The 18908-nt window shown below is 39.8% G+C and overlaps 1 protein-coding gene across 1 annotated transcript in view; it reads left to right on the forward strand.

Moving 5' to 3' along the window:
• The window catches only part of LOC144501281 (carboxypeptidase D-like), a 71267-nt gene that overhangs the window by 39720 nt on the left and 12639 nt on the right, over positions 1-18908 (forward strand). Inside the window, exons 9-15 of the mRNA XM_078224836.1 lie at positions 773-875; positions 2949-3091; positions 4510-4679; positions 5527-5829; positions 11768-11963; positions 17071-17206; positions 17967-18116. Coding sequence (XP_078080962.1) covers positions 773-875; positions 2949-3091; positions 4510-4679; positions 5527-5829; positions 11768-11963; positions 17071-17206; positions 17967-18116 — 1201 coding nt within the window. The remainder of the gene's footprint in view (positions 1-772; positions 876-2948; positions 3092-4509; positions 4680-5526; positions 5830-11767; positions 11964-17070; positions 17207-17966; positions 18117-18908) is intronic.

Consider the following 18908-nt stretch of genomic DNA (forward strand, 5'->3'; position numbering starts at 1 on the left):
AATACCTGTCATATACTTTAGCCAATCGCATTTTACCCTCTGGCAAAATGGCATTTCATTAACCCTTAGAATCCGGATGCTTCCTCCCATTTTGGCTAACTCTGCCTCCTCTGTTGCCTAGTAAGTAACGTTCCCATAAATTCCACTACAGGTCACTGTCAAACCAGATTAACACATGATTCCACACCTGGGCATGCATCCACCTTATCTGGACAGTGAATAAACCCTATTCATGAAGTTTGATTCGGTGATCTGAATGTTCGTACCATTAAAAACTCTGCTGATAAAACTTGCATATTTTCATGGTCATAAACATGAACGAATAAGACTCCATTAAAGATTACTGTGTTGCTTTAATTAAATAATGGTTATTGGTTGGAATATGTAACAGTTTAACTATTTTAAAGTTTTGGGGTTTTTTTGTACTTTTTATAACATATTTTGACTTTCTTAATTTGGATTTTTACTTTGCCATCATTGGTTAATAATACAATTACACTAATGGTGTTTTATTTTTATTTTAAGCTGCTTTATCTAACTTGAGAATAGTTGACAATTACAGTGCTCAAAATTTAATTCCGCTTAAAATGGGGACATCTCTTTTCATGTCTAATTGTTCCCATCAATCTAGAATTTTTTTAAGTTTATCTGCAAACCAAAATGTCTTTGGAGAGAAATTTAACAAAATGAACCTGTTGTAGCTCAAATGATCAGCTTTGTTTGAGATCTAATTACAATACATTTAATTAGTTAATTGATTTGTTTTTTTTAGGAAAACAGTCCAATGTTTGAAGGTCATCCTTGTAAAGATATATATCCTGAAGAATATTTTCCTCAGGGAATCACGAATGGTGCCCACTGGTATAATGTGCCAGGTAAGAAGCATTTTGGTATTTCACAATCCTCTTTTAGCCGAAGGTAATTTTTCTTTGGATCAAGAAATAATTCCGATGTTTCATCTGTTGTCACACAAATCAGCATTTGAATATTGGGATGCCTGCAGGGTCCTAACTGTGTTTTGCACGATTTAAGCAGTCTTTTCAATTATGCATGACTTGCGATCCAAAGGCCCAAGACAAATCTTGTGACCTTAGTTTTTTGGGAGGGTTTTCACCAAGGGTCAGCAACCTTAGTAACAGGATCCGTCTTTCTTTTCGAATTTAGTAAAATGCCATCTTTTAAGAGCCACAATGCCATAATTTGAATGCCAATAATATTGACATTTAAAAAAATTTTTAAAATAAAAACCATCATTCAATTAACTTCTATCGCAATGTTAATTGAGGTTTAAAAAAACAAAACAATTGCCATTAAGCTGTACGTGATGCCTTGATGAGCCAGTTGCAGGTCACTGGCCTATACCAAAACTGTCAAATCTATCTATTCTCTTTGTAAATTGTGAAGTACCTACTGTTAATTTTTGTCAGGTCCTTGAACAAATCTTTGATTAAATACGTCAATGCTGTTGTATCCTAAGCTGCCACTATCTTTAGGAAAGGAACCCATAAGGCTAACTAAAGGTTGCATAGCTGCTTTCTGCACACTGTTTTAATCAGTGTTCAATTGATTGATAGCAGACGCAAAGCTTGTAGAGCAATCATCACCTATTTGCTATATTACTGTCCAGCAGACACTGCAACACGTGAAATTGACTATGATAAATCGCTTCCAAGGGCTAGTGTTATGCTTTCTACATATTTATTCTATGCTGGATTTTGTGTTGAATATGGAATAAAGAAAGGCGGATTACTTAGCTAGGCGATCGTATTCATTCTTTAAACAGTTTGCGTCCTGCACACTCGCATTCGATTCCATCGGGTCTGCAAGGGTGCATTACAAACATATGAAATAGGAGCCAGGAGCAAGCCATTCTTGCCTGCTCTGCCATTCAATATTCTGCTACCTCAATTCTGCATCATCCTTTATTCTCTAGTTATCCAAAAAATATATATCAATTTATACTGAACGACTGAGCATTCGCCATTCTCGGGTTAGAGAATTTCAAAGATTCTCAACCCTTTGAAGAAATTTCTCCTCCTCTTGGTCGTAAATGGATCTAAGACTTTGACCCTTAATTGTGGATTCCCCAGCTCGGGGAAACTTCTTCGAGCATTAAACCTGTCAAGCCTGTTATGCTTCAATGAGGTTACCCCTCATTCTTACCAACACTGGTGAACATTGGCCTAGTCTGCTCAATCTTTCCTCGTAGGACAATCTATTTTATCCTATGAATCAGTCTAGTGAACTTTCATTGTACTCCCTCGCAGGTACATCTATTCATCCTTGGGTAAAGAGCGCAAAACTATACACAGTACAGACGTTTGAGGCAAGATTGGGTTGTGTAGTTTAGCTATGTGGTGCTGCAGGCTCTGGTGCTTTACATGACATAAGCATACAAGTTCATTGTTAAAATCTGTGGTGGGCTAAAATTGACCTGAAGATGGGGTAAAGGTAGCCAGAAGCACCAAGGGACAAAGGGCTATATTTCTGTGGGTATATAGGATGTATATCATTCCAATTTTTTAAAAAACTCTCCTTAGTCTGTGCTAAATCATGCTGCTGTGCTAAAGCAAAACACATCTTATAGTTTCATTGAGAAGGGTTGGAAACAGCAGTGTCGTATAGATATAATCACTTCTGCTTAGCTGTGGTTGAATAACTTTCTATTGTGAAACCTGTTAAGTTACAGGAAACACTTTGAACCTACAGTTGAGCTTCATAATGCAGGACAGTGTTGTGTAGAATATTCAAGCAAAGGATTACATTTATTCATCGTGGGTTTTTTAACTAATTAAATCTCCCTTTAAATTGAATATTTGCTTAAACTGATGAAGATTTGTCAAAAGTTAGCGCTGAGGTGTCTTTTTAAAGTTAGGTTTGAAATATTTTGCTGAGTCACTTTCTTTTCTGAAATTGCTGAGCTGTTTGATGAAATTATTGCTCCTCAGGTGGTATGCAAGACTGGAATTACCTTCATACAAACTGCTTTGAAGTTACTATTGAATTGGGCTGTGTTAAATTCCCCTTTGCCAAGGACCTGCCAAAGTATTGGAAGCAAAATAAAAGGTCCCTCCTTCAGTTTATAAGACAGGTAGGTTGATGAGGTATGTGTGTGAAGTAATAGTGATAAACAGCACTGCAGTGTCATCCTGAGAATACTAATGTGTTGCGCCACTCGCTCAGGCTATCATTAAAAAAAAATTAGAAAGCTCAGTACACAAGTGCATTTAACATCTTGGTAACACCAGCTTACTCTCTGCCCAAAAATAGTAACCCAATGTGAAAAAATGTTGCATTAAAAAAAGAACAATTTACATTTATTTGGTGCCTTTCACGACCACACAATGCCTGGAAGTGCTTTACAGCTGAGGAAGTACTTTTGAGGTGTAATGTAGTAAACACTACATTTGTGCACAGCGAATTCCCCCAAAGGCAATACGTTAACCACCAGAGAATTTTTTTGTGTGTGATGTTGATTTGAGGGATAAATATTGACCAGGACATGGGAGATAGCTCCCTCTCCTCTTCAAAATCACTTGCCATAGGTTCTTTTACATCCACCTGAGCAGGCAGTTGGGTATGAAAGCAATATGCTGTGCATGTTGGAGGATTTTCAATGTTCAGTACAATTCATGAGCTTCGCTCCTCACTGAAGAGTCCATGTCCACACTCAGCAAGGTCTGAAAAACATTCAGGCTTTGGCTGACAAGTGCCAAGTAACACTTATGCCACACAAGTACCAGGTAAAGACCATCTCCAACAAGAGAATCTAACCATCTCCACTTGACACTCCTATCATCATCATCACAATGCTGGGGATTGCTATTGAGCACAAACTTAGCTTGAGTAACTAATTACTGAATTCCTGTGGCTACAAGTGCAGATCAGAGGCTGGGAATTCTGCAGCATGTAACTCGCCTACTGACTTGCCAAAGCCGCCCCCATCTCCAAGGCACAAGTCAGGAGTGTGCTGGAATACTGTCCGGTTGCCTGAATGATTTAGCCCCAATAACACTCAAGAAGCTTAATACAATGAAGGCAAAGCAGTCTGCTTGTTTGGCACCCCTTCCACCCCATAAATATTCGCTCCCTGCCTTACTGATGCACAGTTGCAGCACTTTGTGCTATATACAAGATGTAGCACACCAAAGTTCTTTAGACAGCACCTTCCAAACCCATGACTTCTTCCACCTAGAAGGACAAGGGCAGCATACACATGAGAACACCACCACCTGGAACTTCCTCTCCAAGCCACTCAACATCCTGACTTGGAAATATATCACTCTTCCTTCAATGGTGCTGGGTCAAAATCCCTTCCTGACAGCACTGTGGGCATACCCACACCTCGGGCACTGCCGCGGTTCAAGAAGACAGCTCACCACCACTTTCTCGAGGGCAATTAGGGTTGGACAATTTGGTGAAAATCTATGTTGGTGGCTGGTGAAAATATAACTGTTGTCCCATTTTGCCACATTCACATTCACATTTTGGTTAATATTTTAACATTAGGTTCACAAAGGTGTGAAAGGATTTATACTTGATGCTACGAACAGAAAGGCGATTTACAATGCCACCATTATTGTTGCTGAAGTGAACCATCCGGTGCGATCTGCTAAAGATGGAGATTACTGGCGTCTGCTTGTTCCTGGTGTCTATAAAATTACTGCTTCAGCCCCAGGGTGAGAAATAATGAAATGTGCTGTGTGTGCATTATCACTGTGACTGACACACAGATTATGTTGTAATAATAAAGTAATTACAATCATATGAAATCATATATCAACATGCTTAATTCTATTGTTGGGTCGGCATTTGTACAGGAAAAGCAGTTAGTTCTTATAATGTGTAAGAGTGTGCAATTTGTGGAATTGAAATGTTATATTTGTAACAAGATCAACACCATATTCCAAAAACACTAACTGCTGAAGAACCCATTCTATTTAGGCACAGCAAGAAGTCTCTCAACACCAGGTTAAAGTCCAACAGGTTTATTTGGTAGCACGAGCTTTCGGAGCGCTGCCCCTTCATCAGTGACTCACCTGATGAAAGAGAGGCACTCCGAAAGCTCGTGCTACCAAATAAACCTGTTGGACTTTAACCTGGTGTTGCGAGACTTCTTGCTGTGCCCACCCCAGTCCAACGCCGGCATCTCCACAACATTCTATTTGGAACATGGTTCAATGTAGAGTAATCCAAGCTTGGTCCCATTACAAACTAGTGAGAATTGTTTGAAGGTGTGTTATTTCGGTACTTCTGATCTGTGTCTACATTTGAGCTTCCCTTTCAAAATTTGTAAATGCTGTTGGATAACTTTAGCATAATAACGCTCAACAAAAATTTTGATTAAACTATTCAGTTCTCAAGATGACACTCTCATAAGATAATAGCTGCTTTGCTAAAGGCAAGGAAAAACACTTTTGAGCCTAAAAGGGAAAAAAGTTTCTAATCGCATGTGTACAAAAATAAATTCAAACCAGGCAGCATTTGTTTGCAATGTTTTAAAAGTTGCATCCTCATTTATTGCAGATATATCCCAATGACAAGGAATGTGACTGTAGTGGAAGAGGCTGTAGAAGTCAATTTCACTCTTTCACGTGTTACAGATGACAATGTTGGCGATAATGATCAGAGCATGATCAACTCTTCCGCAGAGCCTGGGGAGGAGTTTCAGCAACTTGTAAGGAGTTTGTCCTTGGAAGAAGGATTGAACCACCTGATTTCATCTGCATGGGTTGATCTTAGTCTCGACCGTTACCATGACTACAAAGACCTGTCTGAAGCGCTGCGTGGATTACACAATAACTACCCAACAATTACCAATTTGAGCAGGTGGGTATTAAAGAACTATATCTAATTTCTACTTGAAATCACACGGTGTTTTGGCCTCAACTACTTTCTCTGGTAGTGAGTTCCACACATTCAGCACTCTCTGGGTGAAGAAACTTCTCCTCGCCTCAGTCCTAAAAGGTTTACCCCTTAGTTCTGGACCCCCCATCATCAGGAACATTCTTTCTGAATCTGCCCTATTAGAATTTTATAAGTTTCTATGAGATCCCCCTTTCACTCTTAACTTCTTTGTGGTCCAGGGCTAATTACTTGTCTATCTTAACTACTCCTTTGCCACTTAATTGATTGAGAAGATTATCATTTTTGATTGGAGAGACAACTCATAGAATCATAGAAACCCTACAGTGCAGAAAGAGGCCATCTGGCCCATCGAGTCTGCACCGACCACAATCCCACCCAGGCCCTACCCCCGTATCCCTACACATTTACCCGCTAATCCCTCTAATCTACGCATCTCAGGACACTAAGGTGCAATTTTGGCATGGCCAATTAACCTAACCCGCACATCTTTGAACTCACATCAAGCTGTTTTTTTTAAAAAATTCCAGCAGTCTGCCACTGGACAGTGAATAATAGCTTATTAATCCTGATGCTTTAATTATTCAGGATAAATTTCAGTCGAGCTATCATATGCATTTAATAAATCCTTTGTTCCGTGTTAGTTTATTCTATTAAGCTTTATTTCCTTGGTATTTGTGTGGCATCACAAATGTGTACTCATATTTGTAAACTTTGACTACATCAGAATTTGTCATGTTTGTGTAACATGGGAATGGATCACTTTTGTCGCCTTCTCCACCCCTCGAAAATCGAATCCAGAGTCTGAAAAATGTCTGGATCTGACATCTCTTGTCACTTCACATCAGAATGCTTCATCAGCCTGATTCTGCTGCCCTGTGGGTTGTAATATTGGAGGAATTGTACAATGATAAATAATTACAGTTTCCACTGGTGTACAATGGATCTGTGAGCGTCTCCATTTAAATACAACCCCAGTTATTAAATATTTTCAATAAACCCTAGTGACCAAAAAGCAATTATGCACAGTAAAGAATTTATTGTGTGGAAGTTTATATACAGTATATCAATTTTTGTATTTTATCCATTCTAATAACTGCACATTCAGCTCCTGTATTTTTTCCATATTTGACTCTTGTGCTTGAACCGTAACTGATTTTGTGAAAGGGCTGCCTGAATGAACAGTGTTCAGCATTTTATTAGGAATATGTATTGGTCGATTTTTTTCAATTAATTCTTAATCAGCACTCCTGTATTGCAGTCTGTAGTTAATTTGGCAGTGTATATCCCTCTGTAATTCTCTTAATTTGGAATTCTTTTCCTTGCAATTTTTTTTGGGGGGAGGTTAGCAAAGTTACCTCATGCATAGTCATATTGCGCACAGTAGCAGTATATTCCAGTCCAGAAGGATAGTTCCTTGACCTTTGTTTTGGTCTGTTACTGCCATTGATTCACGCTTCAAATTCTGTGTAGATTCTTTCTTAAACACCTCTCTATTGTGAATTGCTTGTTATTCTATCTAAATGCACATTGTGGTCCCAATTATATTGAAGGAGCTTTGCTAATTGGCTACGTTTCTTTGAATTGAACTGAATCTCGAATCTGCCAAGTTCACCACTAAAATGAGATGCTGCAGCCTCAAAATGTACATTTAGAGATCATAGATTCATAGAATCCTACAATGCAGAAGGAGGCCATTTGGCCCATTGAGTCTGCACCAACCACAGTCCCACCCAGGCCCTACCCCCATAACCCCAACTACCCTAGCCAGTCCACTAAGGGGCAATTTAGTATGGCCAATTCACCTAACACACTCATCTTTGGGCTGTGGGAGGAAAGCAGAACACCCAGTGAAAACCCACGCAGACATGGAGAGAATGTGCACACTCCACACAGACAGTAACTCAAGCTGGGAATCGAACACTGAGGCAACAGTGCTAACCACTATGCCAGCGTGAGGCCCATTTAATCAAACAATTACAAGACAAATTCTGCAACATAGACTTGTAGAAAATACCATTCATTCTAATTGCTTACAAACTTCCGATCTCCATATTATAAGAACATAGAACATAGAAAGCCACAGCACAAACAGGCCCTTCGGCCCACAAGTTGCGCTGATCATATCCCTACCTCTAGGCCTATCTATAGACCTCAATCCCATTAAATCCCATGTACTCATCCAGAAGTCTCTTAAAAGACCCCAACGAGTTTGCCTCCACCACCACCGACGTCAGCCGATTCCACTCACCCACCACCCTCTGAGTGAAAAACTTACCCCTGACATCTCCTCTGTACCTACCCCCCAGCACCTTAAACCTGTGCCCTCTCGTAGCAACCATTTCAGCCCTTGGAAATAGCCTCTGAGAGTCTACCCTATCCAGACCTCTCAACATCTTGTAAACCTCTATCAGGTCACCTCTCACCCTTCGTCTCTCCAGGGAGAAGAGACCAAGCTCCCTCAACCTATCCTCATAAGGCATGCCCCCCAATCCAGGCAACATCCTTGTAAATCTCCTCTGCACCCTTTCAATGGCTTCAACATCTTTCCTGTAATGAGGTGAACAGAACTGCGCGCAGTACTCCAAGTGGGGTCTAACCAGGGTCCTATAAAGCTGCAGCATTATCTCCCGACTCCTAAACTCAATCCCTCGATTAATGAAGGCTAGTACGCCGTACGCCTTCTTGACCGCATCCTCCACCTGCGAGGCCGATTTAAGAGTCCTATGGACGCGGACCCCAAGGTCCTTCTGATCCTCTACACTGCTAAGAATGGTACCCTTCATATTATACTGCTGCTTCATCCCATTGGATCTGCCAAAATGGATCACCACACACTTATCCGGGTTGAAGTCCATCTGCCACTTCTCCGCCCAGTCTTGCATTCTATCTATGTCTCGCTGCAACTTCTGACATCCCTCCAAACTATCCACAACACCACCTACCTTGGTGTCGTCAGCAAACTTACCAACCCATCCCTCCACTTCCTCATCCAGGTCATTTATGAAAATGACAAACAGCAAGGGTCCCAGAACAGGTTATAAAAAGACTGGAGAGACTACAGAAAAGATTTGTAAGAATGATGTCATAATGGAACCAGGAAGATTGAACAACCTTGAACCCTTTTCTGTGGGAGGAGAGAAGGCTGAAGGGTGACTTGATAAATGGTCTTTAAAATTATGAAAAAAATTGATGAAGATTTTTCCAGTTTAGAAAGAAAGGAAGTTAGAACTGTACACAATTCTCCAGATCTGATTTCACCAACCCCTTATATAATTGTAGCAAAACACCCCTACTTTTACATTCCATTCCCTTTGCAATAAACTACAACATTCTATTTATCTTCCTGGTCACTTGCTGTACCAGCATACTAACATTGAGAGTCATATACCAGGACAACGCCCTCAAGGGTTATGTAATCTCTCCACGCTTAAAGAATATGCTGCTTTTCTATTCTTCTTGCCACAAAGTGGAAAGTGTTTACATTTTCCCACATTATACTCCATCTGCTGAATTTTTGCCTTCAAATCCTGAGGAATATTTGAGGTGAATAGAGTAATTGCATTTAAGGGGGGAGCAAGCCTGAATATGAAAGGAAGAGTATGTTCTAATTAAATGAAGAGGGATGTGTGAAGGCTTATCATAAAATACTGGAATCCCTACAGTGCAGAAGGAGACCATTCGACCCATCGAGTCTGCATCAACCACAGTCCCACCCAGGCCCTATTCCCATAACCTCACACATTTACCTTTCTAATCCCCTTGACACTGGGATCAATTTGGCATGACCACTCAACCTAACCCAAAAATCTTTGAACTGTGGGAGGAAACCGGAACACCCGGAGGAAACCCATGCAGACACGGGGAGAATGTGCAAACTCCACACAGACACTGACCTGAGGTCGGAATTGAACCCAAGTCCTTGGCGCTGTGAGGCAGCAGCACTAACCACTGTGCCGCCCTTTGTGGAACATAAGCACAGGCGAGGACCATTTGGGTTGGTCGATCCCTATTTTATACACTCATTCTATGTATGTATTAGTATCATAGAAACATAGAAAAACTACAGCACAAAACAGGCCCTTCGGCCCCACAAGTTGTGCCGAACATATCCCTACCTTTTAGGCCTACCTATAACCCTCCATCCTATTACGTCCCATGTACTCATCCAGGAGTCTCTTCAAAGACCCTATTGAGTTTGCCTCCACCACCACTGACGGCAGCCGATTCCACTCGCCCACCATGAGTGTATCGTGAGTTTTCTTTTGTTGAGAGAGCTATAATAATTAAAAGTTGCCTTTGAGATGGTGCTACATTGTACTTTCAGCTCTATAAAAATGATAGGCAGTCCTGGTTAACTGTTGCCTCTATTTTGTGCTGGATGTAGACACTGTCTCTTACCATTCAAAGCTAACTCTAAACACTAAAACACTTGGGAAACTGAGTTAGTCTAAACTGTGTATCTACAAACCAAGTCCATCTTGACCATATGCACGTAATTCTTTGAAAAACAAATGAGCAATATGCCCTAGATAAGATATGGATTTTCTCAGAATATTTGGTACAGTAACACACACGAGACACATGACGAAAGTAATGGTGCACTGAATTCAAGAGAGTGCCGTCGTGTGGACAGAAAGATGATTGAATGGGAAACACGAAGGGCATAAGGAGTTTTTCTCAGATTGTAAAGGTGTGATGGTCTTTCCCAAATGCCTGTTAGATCTGCTCTTGTTTACTATACACGGAAATGATCTGGACTTGGGAATTGGAGACAGTACAATATCAAAATTTGTTAATGACACCAAATTTGGAGATGTGGCAAATTGTGATTTTTAAAAGACCATGAAAGATTAAAGAAGGACATAGCTAGCAGGATGGACAGGTAAAAGACAAGTCAATTTCAAAATTTATGTAACAGGGAAATTAAATGCACTTGAAACAAAATTTGAAATGGAACAGAGGAAGAAAGGAGCGTGGTTTGCTCATATGTAGGCCATTAAATATGCCTGCAGAAGTAGGCATGGATGTTAAACATCTTTGGTTTTGTATTTAAAGAACTGTTGAATACAATATCAAGGATTTAACATTATAAGAGCTTAATTAAGTGCATGATGGTCACGGTTTCCAGCAGCCTGTTATAAAAAAACGTGAGGTATGTCCACTAGGAATTTATCAGTGATCAGGAGTTACAGTGATGAAAGGCGACATGAGAAGATAATGCTTTCTTCACTATAGCTGAAAAGGTTAAAGGTGTCTTAATGGTTATCTTCAGAATGATAAAAGATTTCTGATTGTTTGTGTTTCTCAGTGAGTTATAACCGGGTGTACAGATTTAACGTAAATCTTTAACAAAGATTTAGAGGATACTAAAAGGAAAAGAAAATCCTTCTTCCCAGGGTGCTTATACAGTGGAATTTTGCTTTAACAAGAACCCAGAAATTATTTTAACATAAAATTAGAGGTGTTTATTGGAAAATTAGAAAATTATAAGAGTTTGGGAAGGCAAAAGTAAAGGGATTAGACTAACTATCTAATTAAGGAAAAGTACCGGTACAGGTTCAAAGGGCCAGAGTTCTGTGCTGCAACAATCTAATAATTCTAAATATGGTTTTATGATCCAAGTTATCTTAAAATGCTTTATATTGTTTCATGTTGCATTGCAATACTTTGAAGCAGCTTTCAGGAATAATGCTAAGCTTTGGGTGTAAAGCTTAGAATGTGATTTTTGAGTAAGCTATTGATGACGTTTTCAGCACTTTATCATTGCATGTCCCCGTGAAATATTCCGGCATTTGTGTTAAAGACAAAGCATCGGTAAAATATAAACGAGGGTATCTATTCTGTACAGATTTGTTCCAGACTGGACTAACATTTTGTTTTATTTTTCATGTTGGTAAAGTTTGGGCCGAAGTGTAGACGTTCGCGAGATTTGGGCCCTGGAAATATCAAATAAACCTGGAGCAAAAGAACCTAAAGAACCAAAGATTAAATTTATAGCTGGAATTCATGGAAATGCACCTGTCGGGACAGAGCTGCTTTTGGCATTTGCAGAGTTTCTTTGTATTCTTTATGGGAAAAATCCAGCCATAACAAAGGTAATATTTTGTCATAGCTGCTTCCTTCAATATGTATTCTAAAGCTGTTTCTTTGGTTGTATTGAACATTGAGGACAATCAGTAGATATGTTGCTCTCGTTGTCTCCTGAAATTATCAACGCTAGGACGTTAGTGAACCAGGTGGATTTTTATATCAATTGATAGCTTTATGGTCACTATTTCTGAAACTAGCTTTATATTCCAGATTAATTGAATCTAAATTACCACAAGCTGCCGAGGTGGGATTTTAACCCTTGCCCCCAGAGCATTAGCCAGGCATCTGTATTCGGAACTCCGTGACATTACCACTATGCCACCACCTCCCTCCGAATTGCTTTTAATAGAAACAGACTGCTTTTTAAAAAAAATGTAAATGTTGTTTGCACTTCCTGTCTGAATCGTTCCTCCCACCCTATCCTTAAGCAGGAAGGCAACTGAAACATACGGACTAAGACAATCCTGGGTTGAATGTAATGTTTTATGTAGAGCTGTTTGATCTCTGTTGAATTGGCAGAAGGAGCACCACAATTGATGTGTGGCGAGCTGCTGTAAGTGCCATTGTGCGCAGCTGGCTCAGTACAGGGTTGAAAGTGTACGTGATGCTTCTGTGGTGAGATAACCCAGCATGACTTGATGTCTGATATTTGCCCTCCGTGTAATGAAACTCAACTTCAGTAGTTACTTGAATGTCCATTACGCCAGCAGTTCATATTTGAACTCTGGTCCTCTAAAAAGCTTCTTAATAGTTCCTTCAGTTAAACTACCCAAAAATCAAGCATTTTACCTTTTAAAATGCATACTGTGATGCTGTGGGAGAATCCTGTCAAAGTTGTATTTCTCTCTCCAGTGGATAAACATACCAACAGCTGTATTTGTACATGTACTGTATTCTCTGATTGTATTCACTAGGTCAGTGGCCAAGTCTAGTCGTGTGCTAATGAAATGCTAAGTTTGAATTTTTCCATTCCTCACTACCAGTGATTGTAGCATTTTTTACAGGAGTTGGCAATTTTTTGTAGATTATTTCCTGGCAGCAATTGTAAACTGCAAACTCCTTCCTGTAACAACTGAGAGTTTCTACAGCTAAAACATTTCTTAGTTATCAAATTTTCTGAACTGCTTGTTCTATACGACATCATCTTTAATGTGCCTGCATGTCTTTGTAGAAAGGGCCATTGTATGTATTAACTGTGTATACACAGCTCTGTGGTTAAAATGTCAATTTACCGAGATGTTCATATTAACAACCCAGTGTTAAATTGCAAGTGCTAACTTCGGTTGATAAGAAAATGCTTAAGAATTAATAGTATCATCCAGTTTACCAAAGATGATCCATTGAGTTCAAAAGCTCTTGTGTAGTAGTGGAAGATTTAATACAAGAGGTTTAAGGAAGCAACGTGTGCTTTGTTCATGGATTGGGGGTGGGGGGGGGGGGGGTGAAACACTCGAGACATTTGTTTAAAGTTCAATCATCACAAAATGACTTGCAGATCTATTGTAGTGCTGGCTGCGAATTATGCCTGCAGAGCAAAAGAAAAAGATTCTGCTCAATTTTTCCATCAATGTGTATGAGGAATGTACTAATTACTGCTTTGAGCTAAGTATTCTGGGTAATAGGCTCTTGTTGGTGGGGCTTCGAGGTAACTGGTACTGCCAAAACTTTAGACAATACAAGACTCATGAAACTAGTGCCTCAGTTTAAAGGCGTAACTTTATTAAAACCAGTGACCGCTAGGAGATCATCAAAAAGGGTCAGGGCAACTCGGACATAGAGCAGCTAGACCTCTCTGATGAATGTGACGTATACAATTCAAAACGGATCAATTATAGGTTTTATTATCAAATACTGCCACCTTTCATTAACTTTTAAAATCAATCACCTTCAATATACACAAATCAACAATAATACCTGTCATATACTTTAGCCAATTGCATCTTACTCCCTGGCATAATGACATTTTATTAGTCCGTCGAATCCGGAAGCTAACTCCTGTCTTGGCTGACCCCACTTCCTGTGCTGATTAGTAACCTCAAGACACTTAGCACAAAGTTCAAATGAACGTTCTCATGGGTTCCCCTAAAGGTCACTGCCAAACCAGATTAATACATGATTCCACATCTGGGCATGCATCCATCTCGTCCAGACAGTGAATAAACTCTATTCATGAAATGTGATTTGGTGTTCTAAATGTTTTCTCCATCTGAAACTTTACTGATAAATCTTGCATATTCCCAAGGTCTAAACCTTCTTTTGGAATATGGCTTTGCCCTAATGCTTTTTACCATGATGCCTTGCAGCAGATTGTTCTTGACTAAAGTGAACAGTATACCTTAATACATTCAAAAGATTAGCATATGCATTTTAAAATCATAATCACTTTTTTAAATCTTACTGCATCTCATATGCGTAACCTGCTTTCTTGTTAGCTTATAAGCTTGTTTTAAAAGTCATTTAACTGAGTACTGGTAGTTCTGTCAGTGCCTTAATGTCCAAGTTTAAAAATCTTATTAACCTATTAGGGTTCTCCTACTTACAGCTCTCCATTAACTGGCATCTTCTGTGGAAGATATGGATCGTTAAAATGTTTACATGATTGTAACACAACTGACCAGGGTGACTGACTGACTCCAGTATTTTACAGGAGTCCCCCATTATTGTGGTCACTGTCCCAGGCCGAATGCTGCCAGGACACTATTTCCTGTAATATGATCCCTTTAAATCTCTCTCACGTGCAGTACCCACTCTCCTCCTGTTCTCACAGTTCTAGCTGTGTCTCAGCTCTGGGAGCCTCTACCACTCACCCCCTTACACCTGGTCATCCTGTATCAAACAGATACAACTTAAACAATGTCGCTAGCTGGTGTTTGGATGCAAGAATCACTGGAATGTTTTTTTAACCGCCGTTCCCATAATTCCTTGGGGAGGGGTGCTGGAAAGGCAATGTTTGTAACCGATACACCGTGCTTAAATGTAGCGAGTTGACAGCATGACAATGAATTATTGTTTTGGGGCATCTGGCTGATTCCCATTGTGTACCCATATCAGTGAACCAACTGTCTGCAATGATGTGCAATGAACAGGTTTTCTCTCTCATTTTTGTGCTTGCTGTCTTTTCTTTCATTTTGTTGACTTTACACTTTGTGAATCATTGGAAGGCCCACCCCTAATGTTAGCTTTCTTTTCCTGAAACAGTTCTTTTTCGTTCTGTTTCATTTGCAGCAGTTCAGCATTGATTTTTTTTTCCATTAATCATTTAGATTTCTCCCTCTCTCCCTTTTTTCCACGTTGCTTTTGAATATTTGCTTTAACAAATTCTGAATAGTTACAAAATGGAAGAGTATGACTGCCTGATGAGAGTCTCTTTAACATGTAACCACCGTGGATTTTGCCAAGGCTTTTGACAAGATCCCCACATGGCAAACTGGTCAGATCAGTAAAAGCTAAAGGGATCCAGGAGTAAGTGACAAGTTGGACCCAAAATTGGCTCAGTGGCAGGAAGCAAGGAGCATTGGTCGGGTGTGTTTGTGACTGAAAGGCTGTTTTCCGTGGAGTTCTACATTGGGTCCCTTGTTTCTTGTAATACACATCAGTGATTTAGACTTAAATGTTGGTGAATGATTAAAATGTTTGTAGATGGTACATAAAGCGGCCATGTGATTGATGGAAAGAAAGCTGTAGACTGCAGAAAACTATTAATAAACTGGTTGGGTGGGTAAAAAACTGTCAAATAGAAAGCAGTCTGGAGAACTGAGATAATGCATATAATAATTGATCAGATACTGAGGTGCAGAGCAACCTTGCAGTGCGTGCCCACAGATCTCTGGTCATGTTGATAAGGTTGCTAAGAAAGTCCTTAATTAACTGTGGCATAGAATATAAGAGCAAGGGAGCTTATGCTCGAACTGTATAAAATGCTAGTTAGGCCACAGCTACAATATGGACTGTGCTTCTGGTCACCATTTTTACAGGAAGGATGTGATTGCAATTGGGGAGGGTACGGGGGCAATTTTGGAAGATGTTGACAGAACTGAAAGATTTTAGTGAGGAGGCAAGATTCAACAGCCTGGAGTTGTTTTCCTTGGAATGGAGAAACTGAAGGGCATTTAATTGGGATACATAAAAATTGAGAGGCCCGAATAGAGTGGATTGGAATGGCCCATTTTCCATAACAGAGAGGTCAATAGCCGTGGCATAGACTTAAAGTAATTGGCAGACAGATTAGAGGGAAGCTGAAGAGAATCTTTTTTTCATCTGGAGGTCTTGAACTCACTGCTCCTAAAGGTGGTAGAGGCAGAAGCCCTGATTGCATTGAAAAGCACGTGAATGTGAACTTGGAAGTGTAACGTACAAAGTTGTGGACCAAGAGCTGGAAAGTGGGATTAGGCTGGGTAACTCTTTTTGCCAGAAGAGAGAGAATGGGCTGAATGGCCGTCTCCTGTGCTGCAATTTTTTTTTAATGATTCTGTGACAATCAAGGAAATGTGAAGTGAGAATGCTGTAACACAATCATTTCCCCCACGTCACTATTACTGTTCTGTTCCCTACCCAATATTGATAATGTGGAAATGTTAAAAAAAAACTACCATTTTTTAAAAAATGGTTAAGCAACACCATTCACCATTAATGCCGTTACAATCCAATTGCCAAGAATACATGCTTAATTCTATAATAAACTAAAATAGAATTTGGCAGAGTTGGGGCAGAAGCTGAAGTTTGCAATCTAAATGGATGCTGCCAATGCACAGGCATTCAACAAGTTTGTGAAAAGTGAAAGCTGTTAGATACTCTCTCTACTCTTCAACACGCACCCTACTCCTGAACTCTGAAGCAGAACCTGGTGAAATGTGACCATTTGCATTTTATAGTTTGCATGCACCAGATGCTGCTAAGTCTGCATTAACTTTGAGAGTAAAATACTAAGTGCTTTTGCAGGCAGCAGTCATGTAAATTTTTTTGAATAAGTATGTTAGGTTAATGAGAACTGCAGTTTATCTTCCTATCGAGAGCATGTTTGTTGTAAAGTGTGCATGTTAGTTAAGCTTTTGTATTTGCTTAGACAGTAAATCTTGTATCAAGTGAAAACCAAATTATATTTTTTTTCTCCAGTTGATTGAGGAGACAAAGATTGTGATTGTACCATCAGTGAACCCAGATGGTCGAGAAATTTCCCAAGAGGGGCAGTGTATGTCCAAAGTCGGGCTGACCAATGTAAATGGCAAAGATCTGGATGCTGACTTCATAGGTAATCTGCTGAAATAGGCCACTGTTTTATTTCTCTCTCTGATCCAGGGTAATGGCCCATCTGGGATCGGTTTTCATTTTTAATATAGGAATTAAAGTTTCACAATCAAGCCCAGGTTGAAGCCAATATTCTTTTAAATTGGTGCATGCCACATGTACACATGTAGCTTTTGTTGTTAACATTTGAAAAGCCAGCTCATTACCTAAGAGTGGATTTATATTTTGGGATCATTGCCCACATCTGTGCCACCGTGACTAACTTGGGTTAAGCGTATGTGGCAAAGTTATTTAACCCACTCATTTCTTTCATATTAATGTGCATGGGTAGGAATCAGCTGTTGTAATTTTGCAATGAAACTGAGCGAAAAAAACACGAGGCTGGCTTCTAAATTGATGGCTTTTAATATATGTAATCTAAGAGTGTTGCAAGTTATCCACCCCAAACAATTTTCACTGATAAGCTCGATGCATGTCACCAAAAATGAAGATCTTGCTGGGTTCAACTCCTGTTATAAACCAGAGTTTTAAAGCAAGAAATAATCACCTTTCATACTGTGTAGTTAATAATTATGTGCTAAGTTAACTATATTTTAAATCATTCTTTTATAGTATATCATACAGTAATATCTTTGGATATTATGCATGGAGTACTATGGTACATTTTTTTTTTAACCAAATCAGCTAGTGTCCATTTTCCCCGACTGGTTAGGAACACTGGGTTGTAGGTATTAAAAATTGAAATCCTGTATTTTTTTCATCAGGGAACTCCTCTGAGCAATTCTCAGAGATGCAGCCCGAGACTAGAGGGATTGTCAAGAACCTGATCCTCAACCAAGGATTCACACTGTCTGTCGTTTTGGATGGTGGCTCTCTGCTCACCACATATCCTTATGATAAGCCTGTACAAACGGGTATGTATCTATTATAACCCATGTTTATTCTACATTGAATTGAACTTATTTTGTCCAAGCAGTGAAACCTTTAAATGTCGTTGCCTGTTGGCTCAGTGAGAAGTTACTTTTTAAGTACACTACTGAGTAGGATGACTAGGTTTGGTTTCTTTGTTGAAGTTTGGTAAATCTTACAGCAAATTCCACTCAGTATGGTAGTTGGAAGTAAAAACAGGCAATACTTGAAAAGCCCAGCAGGTCTGGCAGTATCCGTGGAGAGAGAAAGAATTAACATTTCGAGTCCGTATGACTCTTCTGGTACTTGAAAGTATGGAAGTGTTACAATTGGCTTAATGTTCTCGGGCTAATAAGTGGAAAAAGTAGTAACTGGGGTTTGCCTTTTGATCACTGAGTTATGTGTGGATGCTAGGTGAGGAGATGGATGAACAGCCTGCCAACTCTTTCTGTTCAGGTTCTTGCACGCTGTTAAGTAAATGGCTGAGATTCAAAGGGGCCTATCAGTAGGCAGTCATTTGTTTTTTTGCAAGGATCGTTATTTTGTCAGAAATATTTATCCATTCTCTCCTGTTATGAAAGCTAACTTACCTTCTCATCAAGAGCAGAGGTTGGGAACCCCCAAGTCCGAACAGATCTGGGTTTCTGTGCATTCATGCACGCACCAAGAGGGGGCTGTGCATGCACAATTCAGCATTTTAAATTCTTCAGGCTTAGGACAGGCCCAGCACACCTGCGCAGCAAGGAAAAACAGCACAAAAATCCAGAACATGTGAACATGAACAGGAGGGGTGTGTC

The sequence above is a fragment of the Mustelus asterias genome, chromosome 12 (genome assembly GCF_964213995.1).
Source record: "Mustelus asterias chromosome 12, sMusAst1.hap1.1, whole genome shotgun sequence".
Taxonomy (NCBI): Eukaryota; Metazoa; Chordata; class Chondrichthyes; order Carcharhiniformes; family Triakidae; genus Mustelus; species Mustelus asterias.